This window comes from Cetorhinus maximus, chromosome 1, assembly GCF_964194155.1.
Source record: "Cetorhinus maximus chromosome 1, sCetMax3.hap1.1, whole genome shotgun sequence".
Taxonomy (NCBI): Eukaryota; Metazoa; Chordata; class Chondrichthyes; order Lamniformes; family Cetorhinidae; genus Cetorhinus; species Cetorhinus maximus.
In genome coordinates, this window is record NC_135879.1 from 70802812 (window position 1) to 70825249 (window position 22438).

At 41.5% G+C, this 22438-nt stretch overlaps 1 protein-coding gene across 1 annotated transcript in view; it reads left to right on the forward strand.

The window, feature by feature from the left end:
- cpe (carboxypeptidase E) overlaps nt 1-22149 on the forward strand; it is a 114713-nt gene extending 92564 nt beyond the window's left edge. The window contains exons 6-9 of the mRNA XM_078542306.1: nt 1494-1633; nt 3201-3300; nt 19510-19628; nt 20813-22149. Of these exons, the coding sequence (XP_078398432.1) occupies nt 1494-1633; nt 3201-3300; nt 19510-19628; nt 20813-20911 (458 nt within the window). The 3' untranslated portion in view covers nt 20912-22149. The remainder of the gene's footprint in view (nt 1-1493; nt 1634-3200; nt 3301-19509; nt 19629-20812) is intronic.
- The last annotated feature ends 289 nt before the right edge of the window (nt 22150-22438 follow it).

Here is a 22438-nt window from a genome sequence, read left to right on the forward strand (position 1 = left end):
GCCTCAGTTTAACATCTCAACCAATAGTTAGACAGCTCTGATAGTGCATCACTATCTCAATAATGCCCTGCAATGTCAGCCATGATTCCTGTGCTGAAGGCCTGGAATGGGATTTGAACCCAGGGCCTTGTGCTTCAGAGATGAGAGTGCTACCAACTGAGCCAGAGCTGACACAAATGTTCTGTGAGCCGTTTGCATGTAAGCCTTGGAAGACAGAAACTTCCTTTAATCTAGTGCTTCAGTTCTCTCATGCTACAGCCTGAGCATCTGTAGCAGAAGCAAAGACTGTCCTTAGAGTATCTTTGGCGGGGAGAACCGTTCTTGATTGCACTGAAGCTGCCATGTGCTCCAAGATGGACTGCAATCACGCAAAGCCCATCATGGACCTACTATTGCGGTACATTCCTATAGCCTGCCCCTAGTGCCTGCACATATATGTAATGCTTTGTGAGCATTCTTCTTTTAAAAGTGATATTGATGGGATTCCAGTTTTTTCAGCTGAGGAACAACATCTGCCTCCAGTCAACAGCATCATGCTTGTTACCTTCTACCATCAGTTCCTCCTGGCCATGTAGGCTCTGTGCATCGTGTTCTGACTCATTGCCTGATGCCAGCCCTGTGGATGTCTCAAAAAAACAACTCATGATGCCTGCAAGCTGTTCAATGGGACTTTAAATCCTGATTGAAAAATAAAATTTCTGTAATCATCATCTATGGCTGCACTCCTTGATTATTGCTCCGAGACCACCACTATTGCACTTGGGAGCTCTTGTTAGTTTTGTAAGATTTTTATAGTGGATTATTACTTCTAGCAGTTAGTAAATCATCTAAATGATGACACCAGCATTTTAACTGGACACGTGCCGGTTACTATGGTGTCAGAGTGACTTTCAATGTTAAATCTTTCACAACACTTTTTAAACTCATCTAAAATTGTACGTGAGAGCACTCAGGCTATGTATGACTTCCTGAGCTGTGCCAAGACAGTTGCTACATATGAAGAATTCTAAATCACTCTTATCTATATGGAGAATGATTGCTGACAGACTGAATGGAGGGTTTGGGTGAAGGTCATCCCTATAGGAAGCAGCAGTATTATATTGAAGATGTCAGTCGGCAAACAGTCTGATGATGAAAGTATTCAAGTCTTTCACCTTATGGTAGTCTAATATTTGGAACAGGCCCTTCGGTGTCCCATATGTATGTAATTCCAACAGTTAATCACTGATAGTATTCTGGAGCATGAACTCCAACAGACTCTTCCCTATCTAATCAGGGGAGCAATCAGAGGACTATTCAGCTTAACTGGGGCACCCTGCTTTTGATCGACTAGCTCAGCATAGATTAGAAATGGAACCTGAAGATTTCCTAATCTGTATGACATATTTCCATGTCACAGTGCTTTTCTTCACTGCGCCATCTGTTTTTGTCCATATATGTCCCAAACAGTGAACATTGTCAGATCTTTAATTTTGCAATTTGTTATTTTCCAGGTATGCAAGATTTCAACTACCTGAGCAGTAATTGCTTTGAGATCACACTGGAACTAAGTTGTGAAAAATTCCCACCTGAAGACACACTCCCACAGTATTGGAAGGAGAATAAAGAATCTCTCATTAATTACATTGAGCAGGTCAGTGAAAAATATCCAATAGATGGTGACATTAGATCAAGCTCATTTTAAAAAATGTCTCTCTTCATTTTCCTCATCATTTACATTGGGCTGGATTTTTACAGAGTTGGGCCAACTCCAGAGACCTTTGAAAACGGCAGGCAGGACCCAGATGCAGAAGTTCCATCCCCATTTCTAATAGATCCGGTTTTTGCTGGTAGGGGAAGTGGGCGGGGTATGAATCACACAGGCAGGAAACTCAAACTCAGCAGGGCCATTTGAATTTAATGCTGAGTTCAAACAGACCCCGTTTTGGCTGTTGCAAGGGCATTAACCCACAGCGTGGGAGTCATGAATTGATGGAGTAGGTGTGAATGCATATGAAGGGTAGAGTAGGTCAGATTCAGTGGCGGCACCTAAGGATTTTAAATACCCTGCTCTTTAAACTTGAAAACAAGCAGGCTGAAGCTGTCAGTGAAAGTTAATAATAATCTGCTAGACTGCTCTGATTGACAGGACATCTGGTGCAGGTTAGAAGATACCATGACCATCAGTTCCACAGTTTCAATAGAGACCGTTGCTATCATTTCATAAGGACTGTTATAACAGTTGAGGTCATTGTGAATGGTTGGCTGAGTTTCAAATTCTACAAAAGAGTTATCTCAGCATGGAGGCTGAATTCACAGTTTGATTGACAGTTTGAATAGGCTATTAAAGGGTTAAGTGTCTTTGATTTGGGGATTGAATAGAAGTTTGTTTTTATAACAGAACACCTGAGGAGATTTAAAAGCTTTGAATGGGTTTCATGAATGGGAGTTTGTTTTCACTATCAAGTATGTATGAACAAGAGCTGTAACAGATAGATTGTTGGAAGAGTATTTTTTTGCATCTCTACATTGCTCCCAAGATCTGCCCATGGTGGAGACTGGGCAAGTGGCTATGGAGGTGATGAAGTCCCAGAGAACTGAGAGAACAATCTGTTTCAGCGGTCAGTGGGCCTGACTCTATCCAAGCCTGTCTCCCTAGAACGAAAATTGGGTGTAATGTGGCCCTTGAAACCAAGGCAGGTTAGCCAAGTTGAGAAATTTCCCGACTTGAGCTATCCGCCTTAGTAGTGAAGATCCGGTCCATTATGTTATTTCAGAAAGGTTGTGATTGCAGAAGGTGTGCCATTGCTGCATGGCTGGTTTTGTATCAATTTTAACAGAGAATACATTTCCAGCAATGGAGAGATGACAAAGAATACTTAAACCACAGTTACATTTTTCAAGTGTGTAAGAGATCAACATAGATCAGAATGTTGTGGGTATTTTAAATATAAAGATAACTTTTTTTGGCTTTTTGTCTCTTTTTGTTTCGTGTGGCGTACAATTTGTGTATCAACTGAAGTGCAAAAGAAAAAAATATAATTTTACAGTTATGTATTTTCCTCATTTTCTCCTCTCTACTGTTGTCCTTATGCAACTGTTTGGTGACTTTTTTTGAGACAGTCCAGTTCACAAACAATTCACCTGCTCGAGACCTCCCTCTAGGTGGAGATTTATAAATGCCATCAGTCATTATTGAAATAGTCATGACTGTGTTTCAGGTGCACCGTGGTGTCAAAGGGTTTGTCCGAGACCATCAAGGGAACCCAATTTCCAATGCTACTATATCTGTGGAAGGCATTAATCATGATATCACATCCGGTATGTATGAACTCATTTAGTTTTCCAATTTTGGGAGGTAAAATGAAATTTAAAGAAGCATTTAGTTGTAAATCAGTCTTCAATGATAAGGGATTGCGATCTTTATTAATTGGGGTTCTTACAATATCTTCGTGGAAGAAATTTTACATTTCCCCTGTCCAACCCCTGCCGACAATGCCTATATTACCCCTTACTTTCGGCTTTCATTTCCTGCAGCTATCTTAACTTCAAGTAGAGCTGTCAAAATTCCATCAAAAACAATGGTGATCAGATAGAAGCAGAAGATCATGGACTAGTATAACACAGAAGGAAGCCATTTAGCTTATTGAGTCTGTGCCAGTTCTTTTGACTTCAATTCTGTTTGTCCTATGTGTAATTTATTCTCCTTCAAATATTTATTCAATTCCCTTTTGAAGGCTAATATTGAATATGTATCCACCACCCTATCAGGCAGTGCATTCTAAATTCTAACCACTTGTTGTGTAAAAACTTTTCCTCATCTTGCCGCTTGTTCCTTTGCCAATCACGGTAAATCATTTTACACCCTTGTTCAAAAAAATCCAGTAATTACAGGCCAATCAATTTAACCTTGGTAGTGGGATAGCTTTTGAAAATAAGACACAATAAGAGTTACATGGACAAGTTTAAGAAAATCCAGCATGAATTTGTTAAAGTCACGTTTAACTAATTTAATTGAGTTTTTTTGATGTGGTAATAGAGAGGGCTGATGAAGATAATACAGTTGATTTGGTGTAAATGGATTTCAAAAAGGCGTTTGATAGAGTGCCACTTTTTTTTCAAAAAGTTGAAGCTCATGGAATAAAAGGAACAGTAACAACATGGATAGGAAATTGGCTGAGTGACAGGAAACAGAGAGTAATGGTTTATGAATGTTTTTCAGACTGGAGGAAGGTAAACAATGAGGTTCCTCAAGGCTTGATACTAGCACCACAGCTTATCTTGATATATATTAATGACTGAGACTCGGGTGTACAAGGCACAATTTCAAAATTTACAGATGATGCAAAACTTGGAAGTATTGTGACCTATGAGGAGGATAGTGATAGACTAAAGAGGAAATTGACTAATAGGTGGAATGGGGCAACATGTGGCAGATGAAATTTATCACAGAGAAGTGTGAAGCAATACATTTTGGTAGGAAGAATGAGGAGAAGGGGAATATATGCACAGATTGTTGAAGGTGGCAGGGCAGGTTGAGAAAGTTATTAAAAAGGCATATGGGATCCTGGGCTTTATAAATACAGGCATGGAGTGCAAAAGCAAGGAAGTTGTGATGGACCTTTATAAAACATTGATTTGGCCTCAAATGGAGTGTTGTATCTAACTCTGGACACTGCACTTTACGGAGGATATGAAGGCTTTAGAGAGGGTTCTGGAAAGATTTATGAGAATGGTCCAGGTATGAGGGACTTCAGTTTGGTGGATAGACTGGAGAAGCTGGGGTTATTCCCTTTACTGAAGACAAGGTTGAGAGGAGATTTGACAGAGGCGTTCAAAATCATGAGGGGTCTGGACAGAATAGATAGAGAGAGAAATTGTTCCTATTGGTGGAAAGGTGAAGAATCAGAGGACACAGATTTAAGGTGATTGACAAAATAACTAATGGCAATATCAGGAAAAAAAACTTTTTTATGCAGTGAGTGTTCAGGATCTGGAATGCGCTGCCTGAGAGTGTGGTGAAGCAAGATTTAGTTACTGCTTTCAAAAGCAAATTGGATAAGCATCTGAAGGGGAGAAATTGCAGAGTTATGGTGAAAGGGAAAGGGAGTGGGATTAGAGAGCTGGCATGGACATAATGGACTGAACGGCCTCCTTCTATGCTGTAAGTATTCTATGATTCTAAATTAGTGCGCTCTGGTTATTGCTGGAGTTGGACACAATACTCTAACTGGGGCTGAACTAGTACTTTATATAGGCTAGCATATGTTCTTAGGTTTTGTATTTTATGCCTTGATTTATTAAGGCCAGGATCCCACATGCTTTACTAACTAGTGCTAGCATCAGTAAGTTTCATTCCAGGACTTGAACACAGCAATCAAAGTTGACACTTCAATGCAATACTGAGGAGTGCTTCACTATTGGAAGTGTTGTCTTCTGAATGAAATGTTAAACTGAGGCCCTACCTTCTCAGGTGGATGTAATAGATGCATTATTACAAAGAAGAGAAGGGGTTATTCCTGGTTATTTCTGGCCAATATTTATCCCACAATCGACGTCACAAACACAGATTATCTAGTAATTATCACATTGCTATTTGTGGGATTTTGCTGTGCACACCTTGGCTACTGCATTTCCAACATTACAACAGCAATGATACTTCAAAAGTACTTAATTGGCTGTCATGTGCTTTGGGATGTCCTGTAGTCATGAAAGGGGCTATATAAATGCAAGTCTTTCTTTGATCTGTTTTGTTAACTTGTCCTGTCACCTTCCAAGATTTGTGTACAAACACCCTCAGATTTCTTTCTTATTGCATCCACTTTAAACTTGTGAAATTTAGCATGTATTGCCTCTTTTCATTCTTCCTATCAAAATTAACTCACAATCTTCTGCATTGAGTTTCATTTGAATGTGTTCATCCATTTCACCAGTCTGTCTATGCCCTCTTGAAGTCTATTATTATTTTGCTCACTGTATACAACACTGCCAAGTTTCATGTCACCTGAACATTTCAAAATTGTGTGTTTTACCAAGTTCAGGTCATTAATGCATATCAAAGACAGCAGTGATTCTAGTACTGAGCCATGGGGAACCCTACTGTGTAGCTTCCTCCAGTTTGAAAGTTAATCATTCTATCCCTTAACCAATTTTATGTCCGTGCAGCTACCCTTTTTATCCCATCGGCATCAGTTTTGCTAACAAGCCTAATATGTATTACTTTATCAAAAGCCCTTTGAAAGTCAACATACACAACATCAACTGGCCCTGTCCTCATCCACCCTCTCTATTACCTCATCAGAAAACTCAATTGAGTTAGTTAAACACAATTTGCCCTTACAAATCCATGCTGGCTCCTCTTTATTAGTCCACGCTTGTCCATCTGGCTTTTAATTTTTTCCTGGGTTATGGTTTCAAAAAGCTTATCCACCACTGCCGTTGAAATGACTGGCCTGTAATTTCCTGGTTTATCCTTCTCTTTTTTTTGATCAAGGCTATAACATTTACAATTCTGCCCATGTATCTAAGGAGGGTTGGAAGTTTGCGGAACCACCTAAGCCAAATTTAAAGTGGATTCAAGAAGAGGGAAATCTGAGGGTGTTTGTACACAAATCTTGGAAGGTGGCAGAACAGGTTAACAAAGCAGATCAAAGATCGACTTGCATTTATATAGCCCCTTTCATGACTACAGGACGTCCCAAAGCACTCGACAGCCAATTAAGTACTTTTGAAGTGTCATTGCTGTTGTAATGTTGGCAATGCAACAACCAAGGTGTGCACAGCAAACTCCCACAAACAGCAATGTGATAATGACTAGATAATCTGTGTTTGTGATTTTGATTGAGGGATATATATTGGCCAGGAATAACACCCCTTTCTTCTCTCAGCAACATAGGTACATTCTATTTGAACTGGGTGACTTATCAACTTTAAGTACTGCCAGCCTTTCTTGCATCTCCTCTTTATCTATTGCAACGCATCCATTGTCCTCTCAATCTCCCTGTTTACCGTAGTTTTGGAAAAGACCACTTCCTTGATAACAGCGATACAAAGCTATGCCTTTTGCTTCCACCAATAGATCTCCATTTTGGTTCCCAATTGGCCTCACCACTCCTCTAACAACCCTTTTACTGTTAATATGCCTATAGAAGATTTTTGGGTTCCCTCCTATATTAGCCATTAATCTCTTCTTGTACTGTTTCTTTGTCCCTCTTTTCCCACTTCTGCTCTGTAGTTCTTATATCCAGTCTGACTTTCTCTTATTATCAAACTGACATCAGCCTTACACCCACTTTTTCTGATTTATCCCACTCTAACAGATTCACCATCCTGAAAACTCTGACTTTAGTTGCCCTCTCTTTGCCCTACATGGGCATGTACGTGGACGGAACCAAGCCATCTCTTAAAAAGCCACCAATTTCCCCATTACATTTCTACCTGCTGGTCTTTGACTCCAATTTATCCGCGGACCAAATCCCTTCTTGATTCACTGACTCCTCCATTAAATACTTTTATTATATTATGTCCCTTGTCCTTCTCCAAAGGTAGTCTGATTCTTATGATACTATGATAGCTATTCCTGAGACGGTTGATGACTGAGACATTCTCCAGTTAAGCTACATAAAGTTAACAGTACAGAAGAAGGCCATTCAGCCCATTGTGTCTGTCAATCACCTCCTAATTCAAAATGAACCCCAAAGTTCAGTTTTCTTCATATAAATTTGTAACTTTCTCTACCTAAAATATTTATGTATTCTTTTCTTAAAAGATACAATAGGCTTTGCTTTAGTCACTCCAACATTCATCTGTGAAATAAAATTTCTCCATACCTTGCTCTTCACTCTCTCAGTGCCAGTTTTACATTGATGACCAATTCTCATGGACTCCCCAACCAGTGAAAAAAATTTTCTCTGTTCTTTCTATCAAAGTCCTTCTTAATTTTAAGAACCAGCACAGTATACCAGTGAAATGGGAGCCCTAATAACTCTATATTTCATATAACTGGGGAGGCAGTTATAGTTTGATGTCAAGGTTAATAATTCATTCAACGGCTTCAGCTCACACAGCATGAATGGATCTCTCACACCAGGAATCGATCTCTCCTCAGGGCAGAAGTTCAGTGTGTGGGCAATAGCTTGACCTGTTTGGCCACAGTCACAAATTGAGCATTTCCTCATGCTCCACCTGTGGGACAAGTGGCCACATCTTCCCTGGCCCATCCTCAAGTGGTTCAGTGTTGTCCACATTTTCCATGGAAGGTTGAAACCTGGGACTTCACCACTGGGGTCAGTTACCTGGTTGCGGTTGGTGATGTTTTTAGTCAGTCAGGAGGTGTGCCATCGAGAGGTGTGGCTGTTGTCAGTTTGTAGGGTGTGGAGCGTGTTCCAGTAGGGATTATGGGATTCCTGGCACGTACGTGATTATTGTTTTGAGGTCCTGTGTAAATGGGAGTGCTTCGTTAGCTGTCAGCTGGTGGTCTTCTTTGAGGAAGATGTTTTCCCTGCGGACATCAGGAGGTTCAATGTGTGCTAGCGCAGGAAGCTACTCGAGCTGTGTTCCAGAAACAATCCTTATGACTTCCTGAAGGTGGATATCTACCACATTTGTGTGGTGGCTCCTGAGCCAAGTTGCGCAGCAATGCTCTGCTGTTGGGTACCCACAGCGAGTGAAGCAGTGCATAGGGTGTTGGCTCTGCTTCCTCAGGTGATACCTGCCAGTTTCCATATGAGATTCATTCTCCCCTTGACCTTGGCTCCGGTGTTCTGGAAGTGTTGCCAGTAGGTCAAGAGTGACGATGAGATATTTTGGCGTTGGGTCATGGATGAGTGGTCAGCCACAGAACTAGACATGAGGTTCTTCCCTGGTCTTCACATTGTTCAGGTGGGAGGCTGAAATGACAGCCTTGGCAGCATTTAATTGAAGTCTCCATTTTCTGAAATTGGCATCCAGGGAACATAGATCTTCAAAAGAAATAATTCTTGAAGAGATATTTCATAACACCCAACAAAGATACACTCCAGTGAAAGACTCTAGGGGAAGGATGCACTATTCGTGGCTAACTAAGGAAGTTAAAGATGGTATCAAGTTGAAAGAAAGAATAGGAAGAAAAATACGTGCAATTCTGGGAAGATTAGTGGCAGGTTAGAAGATTGGACAGAATATAAAAAACAGCAAGGAATCACTAAAAGAGTAATATGAAGGGAGAAATTAGTACGAGAGAAAGCTAAATAGATATATGAAACTAGAAAGGGTTTCTACAGGTGCTTAAAAAGGAAAAGAGTAACTAAAGTGAGTGTTGGTCCTTTAAAGAACGAGTTTGGGAAATGGAGAATAAGGAATTGGTGGATGAATTGAACAGATACTTTGCATCTGTCATCACTTTAGAAGATAGAGATAATATCCCAGAATTAATCATAAAACAAGTGATGAAAAGGAGGGAGGAACTTAAAACAATTACAATTACCAGGGAATGAGTACTGAGAAAATTATTAGAACTAAAAGCTGACAAGTCCCCAGGCCCTGATGGACTTCATCCCCCTAGGGATTAAAAGAAGTGGCTGCTAAGGTAGTAGATGTAATGGTTTTATTTTCCCAAAATTCCATAAATTCTGGAAGGGTCCCATCAGATTGGAAAATAGTGAATGTAACTCGTCTGTTCAAGAAAGGAGGGAGACAGAAAGCAAGAAACTATAGGCTAGTTAACTTAACATCTGTCATAGGAAAAATGCTGGAATCTATTATTATGGAGGTTATAGCAGGGGCACTTAGAAAATCTCAATGCAATCAGGCAGAGTGGTTTTGTGAACAGGAACTAGTGTTTGTCTAATTTATTAGGGTTCTTTGAGGAAGTAACAAGCAACGTGGATAAAGGGGAACCTGTAGATCTGGTACACTTGGATTTCCAGAAGGAATTTGACAAGGTGCCACATCAAAGGTTACTACACAAAATAAGGGCCCATGGTATAGGGAGTAACATATTAGCGTGGATAGTAGATTGTTTAACTAACAGCTTGCAGAGAGTAGGGATAAATGGGTCATTTTTGGATTGGCAAGCTGTGAAGTGCCACAGGGATCAGTGTTGGGGCTTCAATTATTTACAACCTATATCAAAGACTTGGATGAAAGGACCGACTATATGGTTGATAAATGTGCTGATGACACACAAGTTGGTAGGAAAGTAGGTTTGAAGAGGACATAAGGAGTATGCAAAGGGATATAGATACGTTAACGAATAGGCAAAATTCTGGCAGATGGAGTATAATCTGTGAAAATGTGAACTTTTCCACTTTGGCAGGAAGAATAACAAAGCAGCATTTTATTTAAATGGAGAGAGATAGCAGAACTCTGCAGTACAGAGGGATCTGGGTGCCTTGGTACATGAATCTCAAGAAGTTAGAATGCAAGTACAGCAAGTGATTAGAGAGGCAAATGGAATATTGTCATTTATTGCAAGGGGAATGGAATATAAATGTAGGGAAGTTTTTCTACAGCTGCACATAGCATTGGTGAGACCACATCTGGACGTGTACAGTTTTGGTCTTCTTATTTAAGAAAGGACATCATTGTATTAGCAGTTCAGAGAAGGTTCACGGCTTATTCCTGGGTTGAGGGGATTATCTTATGAAGAAAGGTTGGACAGGCTGGGCCTGTATTCATTACAGTTTAGAAGAATGAGAGGTGATCTTATTCAAACATATAAGATCCTGAGAGGACTTGACAGGGTGGATGCTGGGAAGATATTTCTGCTTGTGGGAAAGATGAGAACTAGGGGGCATGGTTTAAAAATAAAGGGCCTCCCATACAAGATGGAGATGAGAAGAAATTTTTTCTGAGGATTGTGAGTCTGTGGAATTTTCTCTCCAGAGACCAGTGGAGGCAGGATTACTGAAAATGTTTAAGGCGGGGGTAGTCAGATTCTCGACTAACAAGTGGGCCGATAGGCGTAGGAAGTAATCAGGAAAGTGGAGTTAAAGCCACGATCACATCAGCCATCTTAAAAATTCATTCTTGGGATGTGGTCTTCGCTGGCTGGGCCAGCGTTTATTGCCCATTCCTAGTTGTCCTTGAAAAGGTGGTGGTGAGCTGCCTTCTTGAACCTCTGCAGTCCATTTGGTGTAGGTATGCCCACAGTGCTGTTAGGGAGGGAGTTCCAGGATTTTGACCCAGTGACAGTGAAGGAACGACGATATATTTCCAGGTCAGGATGGTGAGTGGCTTGGAGGGGAACTTCTAGGTGATGGTGTTCCCATCTATCTGCTGCCCTTGTCCTTCTAGGTGATAGTGGTTGTGGGTTTTGAAGGTGCTGTCGAAGGAGTGTTGGTGAATTCCTGCAGTGCATCTTATAAATGGTACACACTGCTGTTACTGTGTGTTGGTGGTGGAGGGAGTGAATGTTTGTGGATGTGGTGCCAATCAAGCGGGCTGCTTTGTCCTGGATGGTGTCAAGCTTCTTGAGTGTTGTGGGAGCTGCACTCATCCAGGCAAGTGGAGAGTATTCCATCACATTCCTGACTTGTGCCTTGTAGATGGTGGACAGGCTTTGGGGAGTCAGGAAGTGGGTTACTCGTCGCACTATTCCTAGCCTCTGACCTGCTCTTGTAGCCACAGTATTTATATGGCTAGTCCAGTTTAGTTTCTGGTCAATGGTAACTCCAGGATTTGATAGTGGGGGATTTGGCGATGGTAATGCTGGTAATGATGGTAATGATGGAACATCAAGTTGGATGGTTGGATTCTCTCTTGTTGGAGATGGTCATTGCCTGACACTTGTGTGGCGGGAATGTTACTGACCACTTGTCAGCCCAAGCCTGGATATTGTCCATGCCTTGCTGCATTTGGACATAGACTGCTCCTGTACCTGAGGAGTTGCGAATGGTGCTGAACATTGTGCAATGAGTGAACATCCCCACTTCTGACCTTATGTTGGAAGGAAGGTCATTGATGAAGCAGCTGAAGATGGTTGGGCCGAGGTCACGACCCTGAGGAATTCCTGCAGTGATGCCCTGGAGCTGAGATGACTGACCTCCAACAACCACAAACATCTTCCTTTGTGCTAGGTATGACTCTAACCAGTGGAGAGTTTTCCCCCTGATTCTCATTGACTCCAGTTTTGTCAGGCTCCTTGATGCACACTCGTTCAAATGCTGCCTTGATGTCAAGGCCAGTCATTCTCACTCCACCTCGGGTGTTCAGCTCTTTAGTTCATGTTTGAACCAAGGCTGTAATGAAGTCAGGAGCTGAGTGGCCCTGGCGGAACCCAAACTGGGTGTCAGTGAGCAGGTTATTGTTAAGCAAGTGCTGCTTGACTGTTGATGACTCCTTCCATTACTTTACTTATGACCAAGAGTAGGCTGATGGGGCGGTAATTGGCTACAGAGCCTCTAGTTAAGGACCGGAAAAAAAAACCTGCCAAGGAGCCTTATGCTGAGCAGTAATGGGAGGTGTACCTATGTGAACATTGGCCGGCTCAGTGCAGATTGGTCTGAGAGACCAGTCTTAGTAAAATAAACTAAACCAGGCATTAAACCACTTAAATATGGACATTAGGTACCAGGTGCTTGTTAAAGGACCCCCCTCTTCAAAACTCATTGGTGATGAGTGGGGTAGCAGTTGGCTCTGCCTTCTCAAAATTTTTTAGTGGCCTCAGAGGTTGCTAATGACAGATAAGTGTGTAAAAAATGATTTTAATCTCTTCCTATGGAGCCTCCATAACCCACTCCTACTCCCCCTCCCCAGGACTTAACTGACATCAGCTGCTAGAAAGGCAGGAAACCCAACAATGATATTAAAGGTGATTAAATACTGAGAGTTCCGGAAATCTGAAATTTAAACAGAAAATGCTGGAAATGTTCAAGAAGCCAGTCAGCATCTATGGAGAGAGAAATGGAGCTAACGTTTCAGGTCTGTGATTTTTTTTTGTTAGAACTGGAAGCTGTTAGAAATGTAAAAGGTTCTAAACAAAGCATGGAAGCAGGGAAAAGAGGAGGGGGGAAGAATAAAGGAGAAGGTTGTGATATGATGGAAGGCAGAAGAGATTTAAATGGGAAAAAAGGGGTGATGGTGAAAGATCAAAGGGGGCAATAATGGGAAAAGTGAAAATAAAACCTGGATATAGGCCTAGAGATGGTTTAAATGGCAGCAGCAGAATTATTAGCAGTTGGCTGAAAAAATAGGAGCCATGGTTATGATGTGAAATTGTTGAATTCAGTTTTGAGTCTGGAAGGCTGTAAAGTGCCTAATCAAAAGATGAGGTGCTGTTCCCCGTGCTTGTGTTGAGCTTCATTAGGATGGTGTTGTAGGTAGAGGACAGAGTGGTCAGAGTGGGAGTGGAGCAGAGAATTAAAATGACAGGTGATCAGAATCCTTGGGTTCTGGTTGTGGAATGAATGGAGACATTTTGCAAAGCACTCATCCTGTCTGCATTTGATCTTCCTAGTGATGAGGAGATGGCATCATCAACAGTGAATGCAATATTCTTAAATGATGGAAGTACGAGCAAATCGCAGTTTTACTTGGAAGGAGTGTTGGAGTTTTGGATAGTGGGAAAGGAGGAGGTGAAGGAGCAGGTCTTGTGTCTCTTGTACTTGCCGTGGGAAGGGGAGAATGTGTTAGTGTGATGGAAAGGTGAAGCAGGTTTTTGTGGAGGGACTGGCCCATTCAGAATGTCGAGAGGGGAGGGGAGGGGAAGATGTCTTTGGTGGTGGCATCATGTTGGTGGTGATGGAAATGGTGGAGGATGATGTGTTGAATACAAAGCTGGTGGGGTGGAAGCTGAGGACAAGAATAACCCTATCATGGTTCTGGAAGGGAGAGGAAGCGTTGAGAGCAAAAAGGCAGGAAATGGGACTGACATGGTTAAGGGTCTTGTCAACCAATGTGGAGCGGAATCCTCATTGAAGGAAAAAGGAAGACATATCGGGAGCAATAATGTAGCATCATCAGAGTAACTTTTTATTAATTCGCTCATTGTATGGGAGCACATGCCTAATGAAGATGGTAGTGAGCCACTTTCTTGAATCACTGCAGTCCACTTGGTGTAGGTACACCCACAGTGTTGTCAGGGAGGAAGTCCCAGGATTTTGAACCATTGACAGTAAAGGGACGGCAATTATAGTTCCAAGTCAGGATAGTTTGCGACTTGGAGGGGAACTTGGAGGCGGCTATGTTCCTATGCACCTGATATCTTTATTTTTCTAGGAGGTGAGGATCTGGAAGATGCTGTAGAAAAGATTTGGCAAATTGCTGCATCTTGTACATTGTACACTTTGCTGCCACTGTGTACCAGTGCTGGAGGGAGTGAACGTTCACAGTGTTGGATAGGGTGCCAATAAAGTGGGCTGCTTTGTCCTGGATTGGCTGAAGACTCGTTTCTGTGATGTTGGGGTTCTCAGGAACAGACTGAGCACTTCTGGCTGTGACAGAAACTAAGAAACTGGAGGAATGGAATAGAGCCCTTTCAGCCACTGGGTTATGAGGAAATGTAATCAATGTTGCTGTAGGAGTCCTCACTTATCACCCCATCAGCCTCCGCATTCAAAGGATCATCCTCCGCCATTTCCGACAACTCCAGCATGATGCCACCACCAAATATATCTTTCCTTCACCCCCCCCGATGGCATTCCGCAGGGATCGTTCCCTCCGGGACACCCTGGTCCACTCCTCCATCACCCCATACACCTCAACCCCCTCCCACGGCACCTTCCCATGCAACCGCAGAAGGTGCAACACCTGCCCCTTTACTTCCCCCCTCCTCGCTGTCCAAGGACCCAAACACTCCTTTCAAGTGAAGCAGCACTTCACTTGCACTGCCCTCAATTTAGTCTACTGCATTCGCTGCTCCCAATGCGGTCTCCTCTACACTGGAGAGACCAAACGTAAACTGGGTGACCGCTTCGCAGAACACCTTCGGTCTGTCCGCAAGCATGACCCAGACCTCCCTGTCGCTTGCCATTTCAACACACCACCCTGCTCTCATGCCCAGGTGTCCGTCCTTGGCCTGCTGCAATGTTCCAGTGAAGCTCAACGCAAACTGGTGGAACAGCACCTCATCGTCCGACTAGTCACTTTACAGCCTTCCGGACTTAACATTGAGTTCAACAGCTTCAGATCATGAACTCTCTCCTCAATCCCCACCCCCTTTCCGATCCCCCTTCTTCCAATAATTTATATTTTTTAATATGTTTTTCTTTTCCCACCTATTTCCATTATTTAAAAATTTATTTCCATCCATTGTTTTATCTTCACTTTTTAGCCTATTTCGATCCCTTCCCCCCACCCCACCCCCACTAGGGCTATTTGTCACTTGCTCGTCCTGCTTTCTACCCTTCCTGTCATCATTAGCACATTCCTCAGCTAATATCACCACCGTCAACACCCCTTTGTCCTTTTGTCTATGACATCTTTGGCAACCTCTTCTTTTCCTCCACCTATCACAGGCCCTCTATCCAGCTCTACCTGTCCCACCCCCCTCAACCAGCTTATATTTCACCTCTTTTCTATTTTTCCTTAGTTCTGATGAGTCATACGGACCGAAACATTAACTTTGCTCCTCTCCTCAAATGCTGTCAGACCTGCTGAGTTTTTCCAGCTATTGTTATTTTTGTTTCACATTTCCAGCATCTGCAGTATTTTGCATTTATCTTATTGCTGTGGGAGTCAGTGGGCTTATAGAGGAGACAACCTATCCCCAGAAATAGAGATTACAAAATTGAGGAAAAGAAGATTTGGAGACGGATCATGTGGAGGCTAGGGGGGAGTGGAAATTGGAAGTTAATTAATTTTTTCCAGTTCAGCATGAGAGCAAGAAGCAGCAATGATACAGCCATAAATGTACCTCAGCACTGTTGCAGTGAAGCTCGAGGACCAGTAGCACATCTTTCGATTAGGCACTTTATGGTCTTCCAGGCTCAATAGTGAGCTCAACAATTTCAGGCCATAACCATTACACCAGGTTTTTGGACAGCAGCTGGTATGGATTCTGCAGCTGCCACTTATACTTCTAGACCCATGTTTTGCACCCTGTCCCATTGCTGCCTGGCTTTTGCCTTTGCACATCATCCTTTTTGACATTTGGGCCCGAATCACTGTTGGATTGCCACTCTACTCCTACTTTTCTCCTTCACGCCAGAGCTCAGCACTTCTGGCCAGGGCTTCCGATCCCGGCTTTTCCAGAAATGCACAGCATACTTGAAATGGAGCCACTCCACCTTTTTACGGCATGAGCTGCTGTGTTCCAGTAAGTAAAGAGTTTAAATATCCCAAAGCTTCTTTGAAAAACTATGGAGAGAAGGTAAGTGAGTAAGAGATAGGGTAGGTGAGGGGGTAGGTTGGGCAAGGTGGTTGGATAAGGGGGTAGGGTGGGTAGGGTTATAATGGATAAGGTAAGTGGGTAAAGGGTAGGTTGGGTAAGGTAAGGGGGTAGGGTGGGTGAGGGGGTAGGGTGGGAAAGGGGGTATGGTGGTATGTGGGTGAGGTGGCAGCGTGGCAACTGGTTAGGGTGGTTGGTGAGTGGGGTGGATGGGTGGTAGGAGGGTGGGGTGGTAAGTGGATGAAGTGTTAGGGTGGCAGATGGGTAGGGTGGTAAGTGGGTGAATGGGTAGGTGGGTCGGGGGTAGTCACATCAAGTCAGGAGGGATTGATTGGCTGGTCACGTCAGGTCAGGGGCTAGTCAGGTTGGGTTGGGGGGTAGTTGGGGCATCAAGGTGGGGGGGTCAGTGTGAATGATTGGGGGGTCAGTTGTATAGTTTCCCAGGAAATAGACTCGGTTTTTTACTGTCTAATATTTCCTGGGTAACTATCCAGGTAAGTAAATCGGAACCAACTTAAAGCTGTAGGTCCCAGGGAGCAGGGGAATTGCACATTGGAAGTCAAACATTCTGGGCAAATCCCATGGAGTCAGTGCGTTGGGACCTCAAGGGGCCCTGTGACACATCTTCCGAGGTGCGTCTAGCCTCTGACCATCTGGAGACTTAGTCACTGCTGCTTTCTGCTGTATGACAGGCTTTCTCTTTTGTTTTTGCCCCCCACTCCCCTCACCTTTCCATGCTTCTGCACTTGCTTAAAATCTGTTACATTTCTAACTTTCTTCAATTTGTAAGAAATGTTAACTCTCTTTCTCTCTCCACTGTTGAGCAATTCCAGCATTTTCTGTTAATAGGCCAACATTGATGACCTTGCTTAGGCAAGCTGCCAATCGAGGCGTGACCAATGCTGGCAGCTTGGGCTGAGTATACTGATGAGGCCCAGGCACCAGTTGCCACTGATCCTCAGCCTCTAGGTTTAGGTGCGTGCTTGACATGCCTGAGCCAGTAAATGGAGCCAGACTATTTTCTAAATCTTCGTCTTTAGGAGAACTAAGGAGGAAACTGAGGGAATGGGGGCAAAATTGTTGTGCTAATTTATTGTTCCTCTGGAACAGGAGTTCCATTATAGAAATGCCCTTATGTACCAGCATGTTTTAAATAAAATGTTAGAGCTACAGTTCCTTGAGTTATATATAAAAAAGCATCTATGGCGCACATTTATTTGTACTGGGATATGGTTCTGCAAAATCCTTAAGGATGTTTGTAGAATTCAAGAGTTAACATCAATAAACCCTACTTCATAGTGAGTCGGGATTAAGATCTCTGAAGAGTTCAAAGTCTGATGTATTTCTGAGTGGGTAATAACAAATTCTCTTCACTGAGCTCTCTGACGCTAAAGAACGTATGTAATATAAAACCAATTGATCCTCACAATTTGGCTCTGAATTTCTTCCTTGAAAGAACAGTCTTTACTGTCAATACATGGAAATATTTGAAAGTTAATTAAAATTTAAATGGAAGAATCATGAAACAAGCACAGAAGGATGTCGTACAGCACACGTGGATTGAAACAGGAATTAAACACTTTAGTAGAGAGGCTGTGATTATTCCTGCCTCTTACATCTGTGGAGGATAAAGGAGGTTGGACAGATGTGCAGCCATTTTGTAGATGATGCCCTGTTGTCAGAATGCCTGGGGGCTTGACTTTCCCCTCCATTGTCTATCAATTATCCAATCCCTTCACATCTTTCTCTCAGCACAATTTGAAAAGATCAATCATCAGACCCAAGTTTGGTATAACTCATCATTTACACTTGCTCTAAATCAGTAATTAGTGATAATTAATATTTACATCTGCTGGGGATGGAAAAGAAAAGAGTGCTAAATAACATTTGCAAACTATTTCGAAACATTTGTAACTTCCAACATGATCTCATCTGGGAGTGACTGCATCACATCTGCACTTGTGTCTTGCCAAAGTGCAGCTGAAAGCTGCGTTTAAAGCTCAAGTCAAGGACCACTGACTCTTTTCAACTGACATATGCAACTCTTCCCAACTTTAACTTAGCCTATTGCTCTAAGGTTCATGTTGAACCAGCTGTGTTAAAGAGTGAAAGTATATTCATAACAGCTGTATGAGACAATGGAGATCTGACTTTGTGTATAGTACTGAGGGAAGCAAGTTTATACTTTTTATCTAGCCAGTGTTTCAAAACAAGCCTACAAATTGAGAATGTGATTCTAAGAAGAAAAGTGAAGGGAAATTGTTTTTCACCTAAAGGATGATGGACCTGTGGAATAAGGGAGTGAATTTCCACAAAGGTTTTCCTGCACATTCACCAAAATTTCGATAGGAGAGCCTTGGAAATCCTGGAAAAACAAGATGAACAGTATTGACACCATTTTGTTAAGGGTTTTGTGGTTCTCTTGCCGAAGTTATGGCAGATGAGTGAGAATTCGCTCCCTACGTTTCCAGCAAAGACATTGACATGGATGTTATAAATAGATTCAAGAGACAATTTGATATTTTTCTGCAGAGAGAAAGAATTGAGGGACACGATGACAAGAACAGAGGGAGCTGATTTTTTAAAAAAAGGATAGGCTTGTTAGGCCTGATGCCCTTTCCCTATTCCTGAATAATTTTCTGTTCATCTATACACCATTTCTATAACAATCGCCTTTAATCGTTGCATATCAGCCATTAAATGTGTTAACAGCCATTACATGTGTTCCTTGATTTTTAATTATTTTTATTCTCAATGATCCGGCTGTAAAAATTAAAATAGGGCACTGGAAGGAAGATGATGGTGCAAGGCAGACGTTCCTGAAAGTGGATTTTGGATTTGGTTATTTCCTTGCTGCTTACACAGCTGAAACGGGCCCCCAGTGATAGCTCACACCTCACTTTAAACTTGAATCCTGTTATTATTTTTAGGAAAATTTCCACTGGCCAAAACAAACCTGGTGCTTTTGTAGACCCAGGAAGATAATGATTGAAGCAAAAAATTGCTTTGTTGCTTAATGTTTAGTTACTTAGCTCTGTAGAACTTCTGCCTGTTCTCAACTGATCAGACACTTAGGAAATCCCTTGAATTCATTAAGAACTGTTCTAATTGGAATATATGTAAATTGCAAAAACTGTTCAAGGCTGGAAGGAATCTGTCAGTCAAAGAATATCCACTGGTTTCACTAAAGCTGTAACTCATGCACATGTTTTCTTTCTCTTCAGCTAAAGATGGTGATTTCTGGAGGCTTCTGGCTCCTGGAAACTACAAAATCACAGCTTCTGCTCCAGGATATCTAGCAATAACTAAAAAAGTGGCAGTCCCTTTTAGCCCAGCCACAGTGGTAAGCTTCAACAATTTACTTAAAACAATCTTGTAGCCCACTTCACACTTCACCCATGAAAATAAAAGGAGTTTCTGTGTTAGAAAATCTTGCACTGACTGTCCAGATTCCCACACCTAAATCTGAGCATGCAACAAGATTAAAATCCAACATGGATTAAAAAAAAACTCTTACTGTGATAAATGCTCACTAACCCTTCCATTTCAAACACATTACTAACTATTAATCTCTTCATAGATAGTTGGCAATAATGACCCAGTAAATAACTGGGCCATCTGGCACACCGCTGTCATAATTCCACTGCTTGGGAGTGTCTGGGGGTGTCGTGTCTGGGGCAAAATCTCTGTTTGACATCGATGGTCCCCAATGTCAAAGGGACATAGCCTGGACTCCGTATTGTGGGATTTCCTGCTTCTCCCACCAGTAGGATCTGGCATAAGTGTGAAGGCTGGTTTGGCCCCAGTGAGATGAGGCATTTTGGCTGCCTGAAGGCTGGAACTGGCCTAGCCCATTTCCCCAGAATACTTAATTTAAAAAAAACTTTTAAAACTCTTTCAAAACAAAACATAATTGATACTCATATTTTGCTTAGACTAAATAGTGATAAAATGGTCAGCCCTTGAGGATTGGCTTCTTGGTACAAAGTGAGAATTTTATTTGACTAATAATAATTGCTGTATGGCACTTTCATAATTATTCTTTGAATACGCCTCTGTGAACCATCTTGAATTTTTTTTCTATATTAAAGGTACTGTACAAATATAAATTGTTGATAAAGTTCTTTTCACAAGGTTCTTACAGACCCTTATAAACAATGGTTGGTATTAACTGAATGTTAACCAAGTTTGGTACGATTTGCATTTCCCATAGTTTCAGAAATCCAGTAGGTTATAAAGAAAGAACTTGAAATAATATAATGCTTTTCATGACTTTTATTCCTCTTTGTCTGGTGTGTGTGGTATTGTTGTGGGGTGGAGGGATGCTGGGGGAGAGGAGTGGGTGTGGTGGGAGAATGTGATTCTGCTGTGTAGAACTCACACAATGATCATGTGTGACAAGCTCAGTGGACCAGCTGACGTTTTCTTGTCCTTCATTTTTGTATATCCATGTGGTTGCATATGAATAATTTGCCAAATACAGATGTTATTTTTCAAACATCTTTATCTTGGTCTGATTCTTTGTAGGTTGATTTTAATCTTGAATCATTTTCTGAGAGAAAAGAAGAGGAGAAGGCAGAAATAATGGAATGGTGGAAGATGATGTCTGAAACACTGAACTTTTAAGCCAGAGGCTGTTGCTCCTTTTCAAAGCACGTGCTTTAATGGGACGTGGGTGGCATATTGATCTCTTTCTTTAGACATTGAATTATTTATGTTTTCCTGTGTTTTAATATTACTTGAGCACAGTAGGAGGTGAAGGTATTATATGAGGTGAACAATCTGGTGTCCCTGTCTTTATCAAGCCACTTCTTCAGCTAGGACATGCTGCCATTTGGTGGAGATTCCATTTTGTTCATCTTATTCAAAGATTAATTCTCTCCCTTCATGGACTGTTTTAGATAAGTGTGGTCACTGTTACTGTGTCTTTGTATCTCTGTTATAATTCATTTAGTGGTCCCAAATAATGTCATGACTAAAAATATCAGGTCATGTTTGAAAAGAGGAGGGAGAAAAATACCTTAATTTTAAAATAACTTGATGAATGAAGTGTGTACAGTCTTCACAAATTTATGTAACTGAACGTATACAAAGTGAAGGCTAAAGTCCGTCCAGGATTTATTTATGAGGTAAAAGAAGGAAAAGTATCATGTCAGATGTGAATTGGAAAGTTGTTGTTGGTGAATGTCTGAACATATTGATTTTCTGTAATGGTTTGAACATTAAGTTTAAGGTAGCAACTTACATGTAATCAACCCAATAGAAACTGACATTTCTGCAGCAAATAGCAAAATGATGAGCCTGAGCACTTGGGAGGCAAAACTATTTTTCTCTTCTTCAGATTGTAAAATTAATTGTGCAGCACAGTTCCAAGTTCCATTGCACCTAAATGTATGAAATTCTTATTATTGCTCTGTAATGAGAAAAATTAAAAGGTTTAGCTTACAATTTTAGGGAATGTATGTGTATTAGATAGTACATCAATGGTATAATACAATACTGTGTTCTCTTAAAAATTCATTTTGCAATTAGCTAAAACTAAGGACAGTACCACATGGTTGTATGGGGAATATGACGTGCTCTGCCTTTTTAACAATGTAACAACACCCTATTCATGATGTTAATGTCTCATTACTTTAAAGAGTGATGTCAGGCCATTAGACAGAATAATTCTCCATTGCATTAAAACAATGTTGGGGTGTATTTTATGTTCTGTTTCTATACACTGAACATTACACTGTTACCTCAGAAGTAGATGAGAAAGCAGCTGCATATATTAATGTCCTTATATCTTGCAAAATGACCTGTAAGTTGGGCTTTGCTGTTTAGTGTGTTAGTAATAAAGATGAAATGTTACCCAGTGATCATTGTTTTTGTCATTTGTTCACACTCGGTCCTGTACTTTCTGTATATAAACTGTGTTGTCCATATCAGTGTCATAAGTCAGAGCAGAACTAGTGAAAAATACAAAGTAGCACCCATACAGTAGAGTTCCTCCAATCAGTTCAATTCTTAAGATTACCTGTAACCGGGTTCACTTATGAGCTGATTTGAAAAAGTTCCTTCTGTACAACTTCTCTTTTTTTCCTATCGATAAGGAACTTTGGGCTTTTTAAAAAATGTTTACTTACTCTACATTATCACGGCACTTCT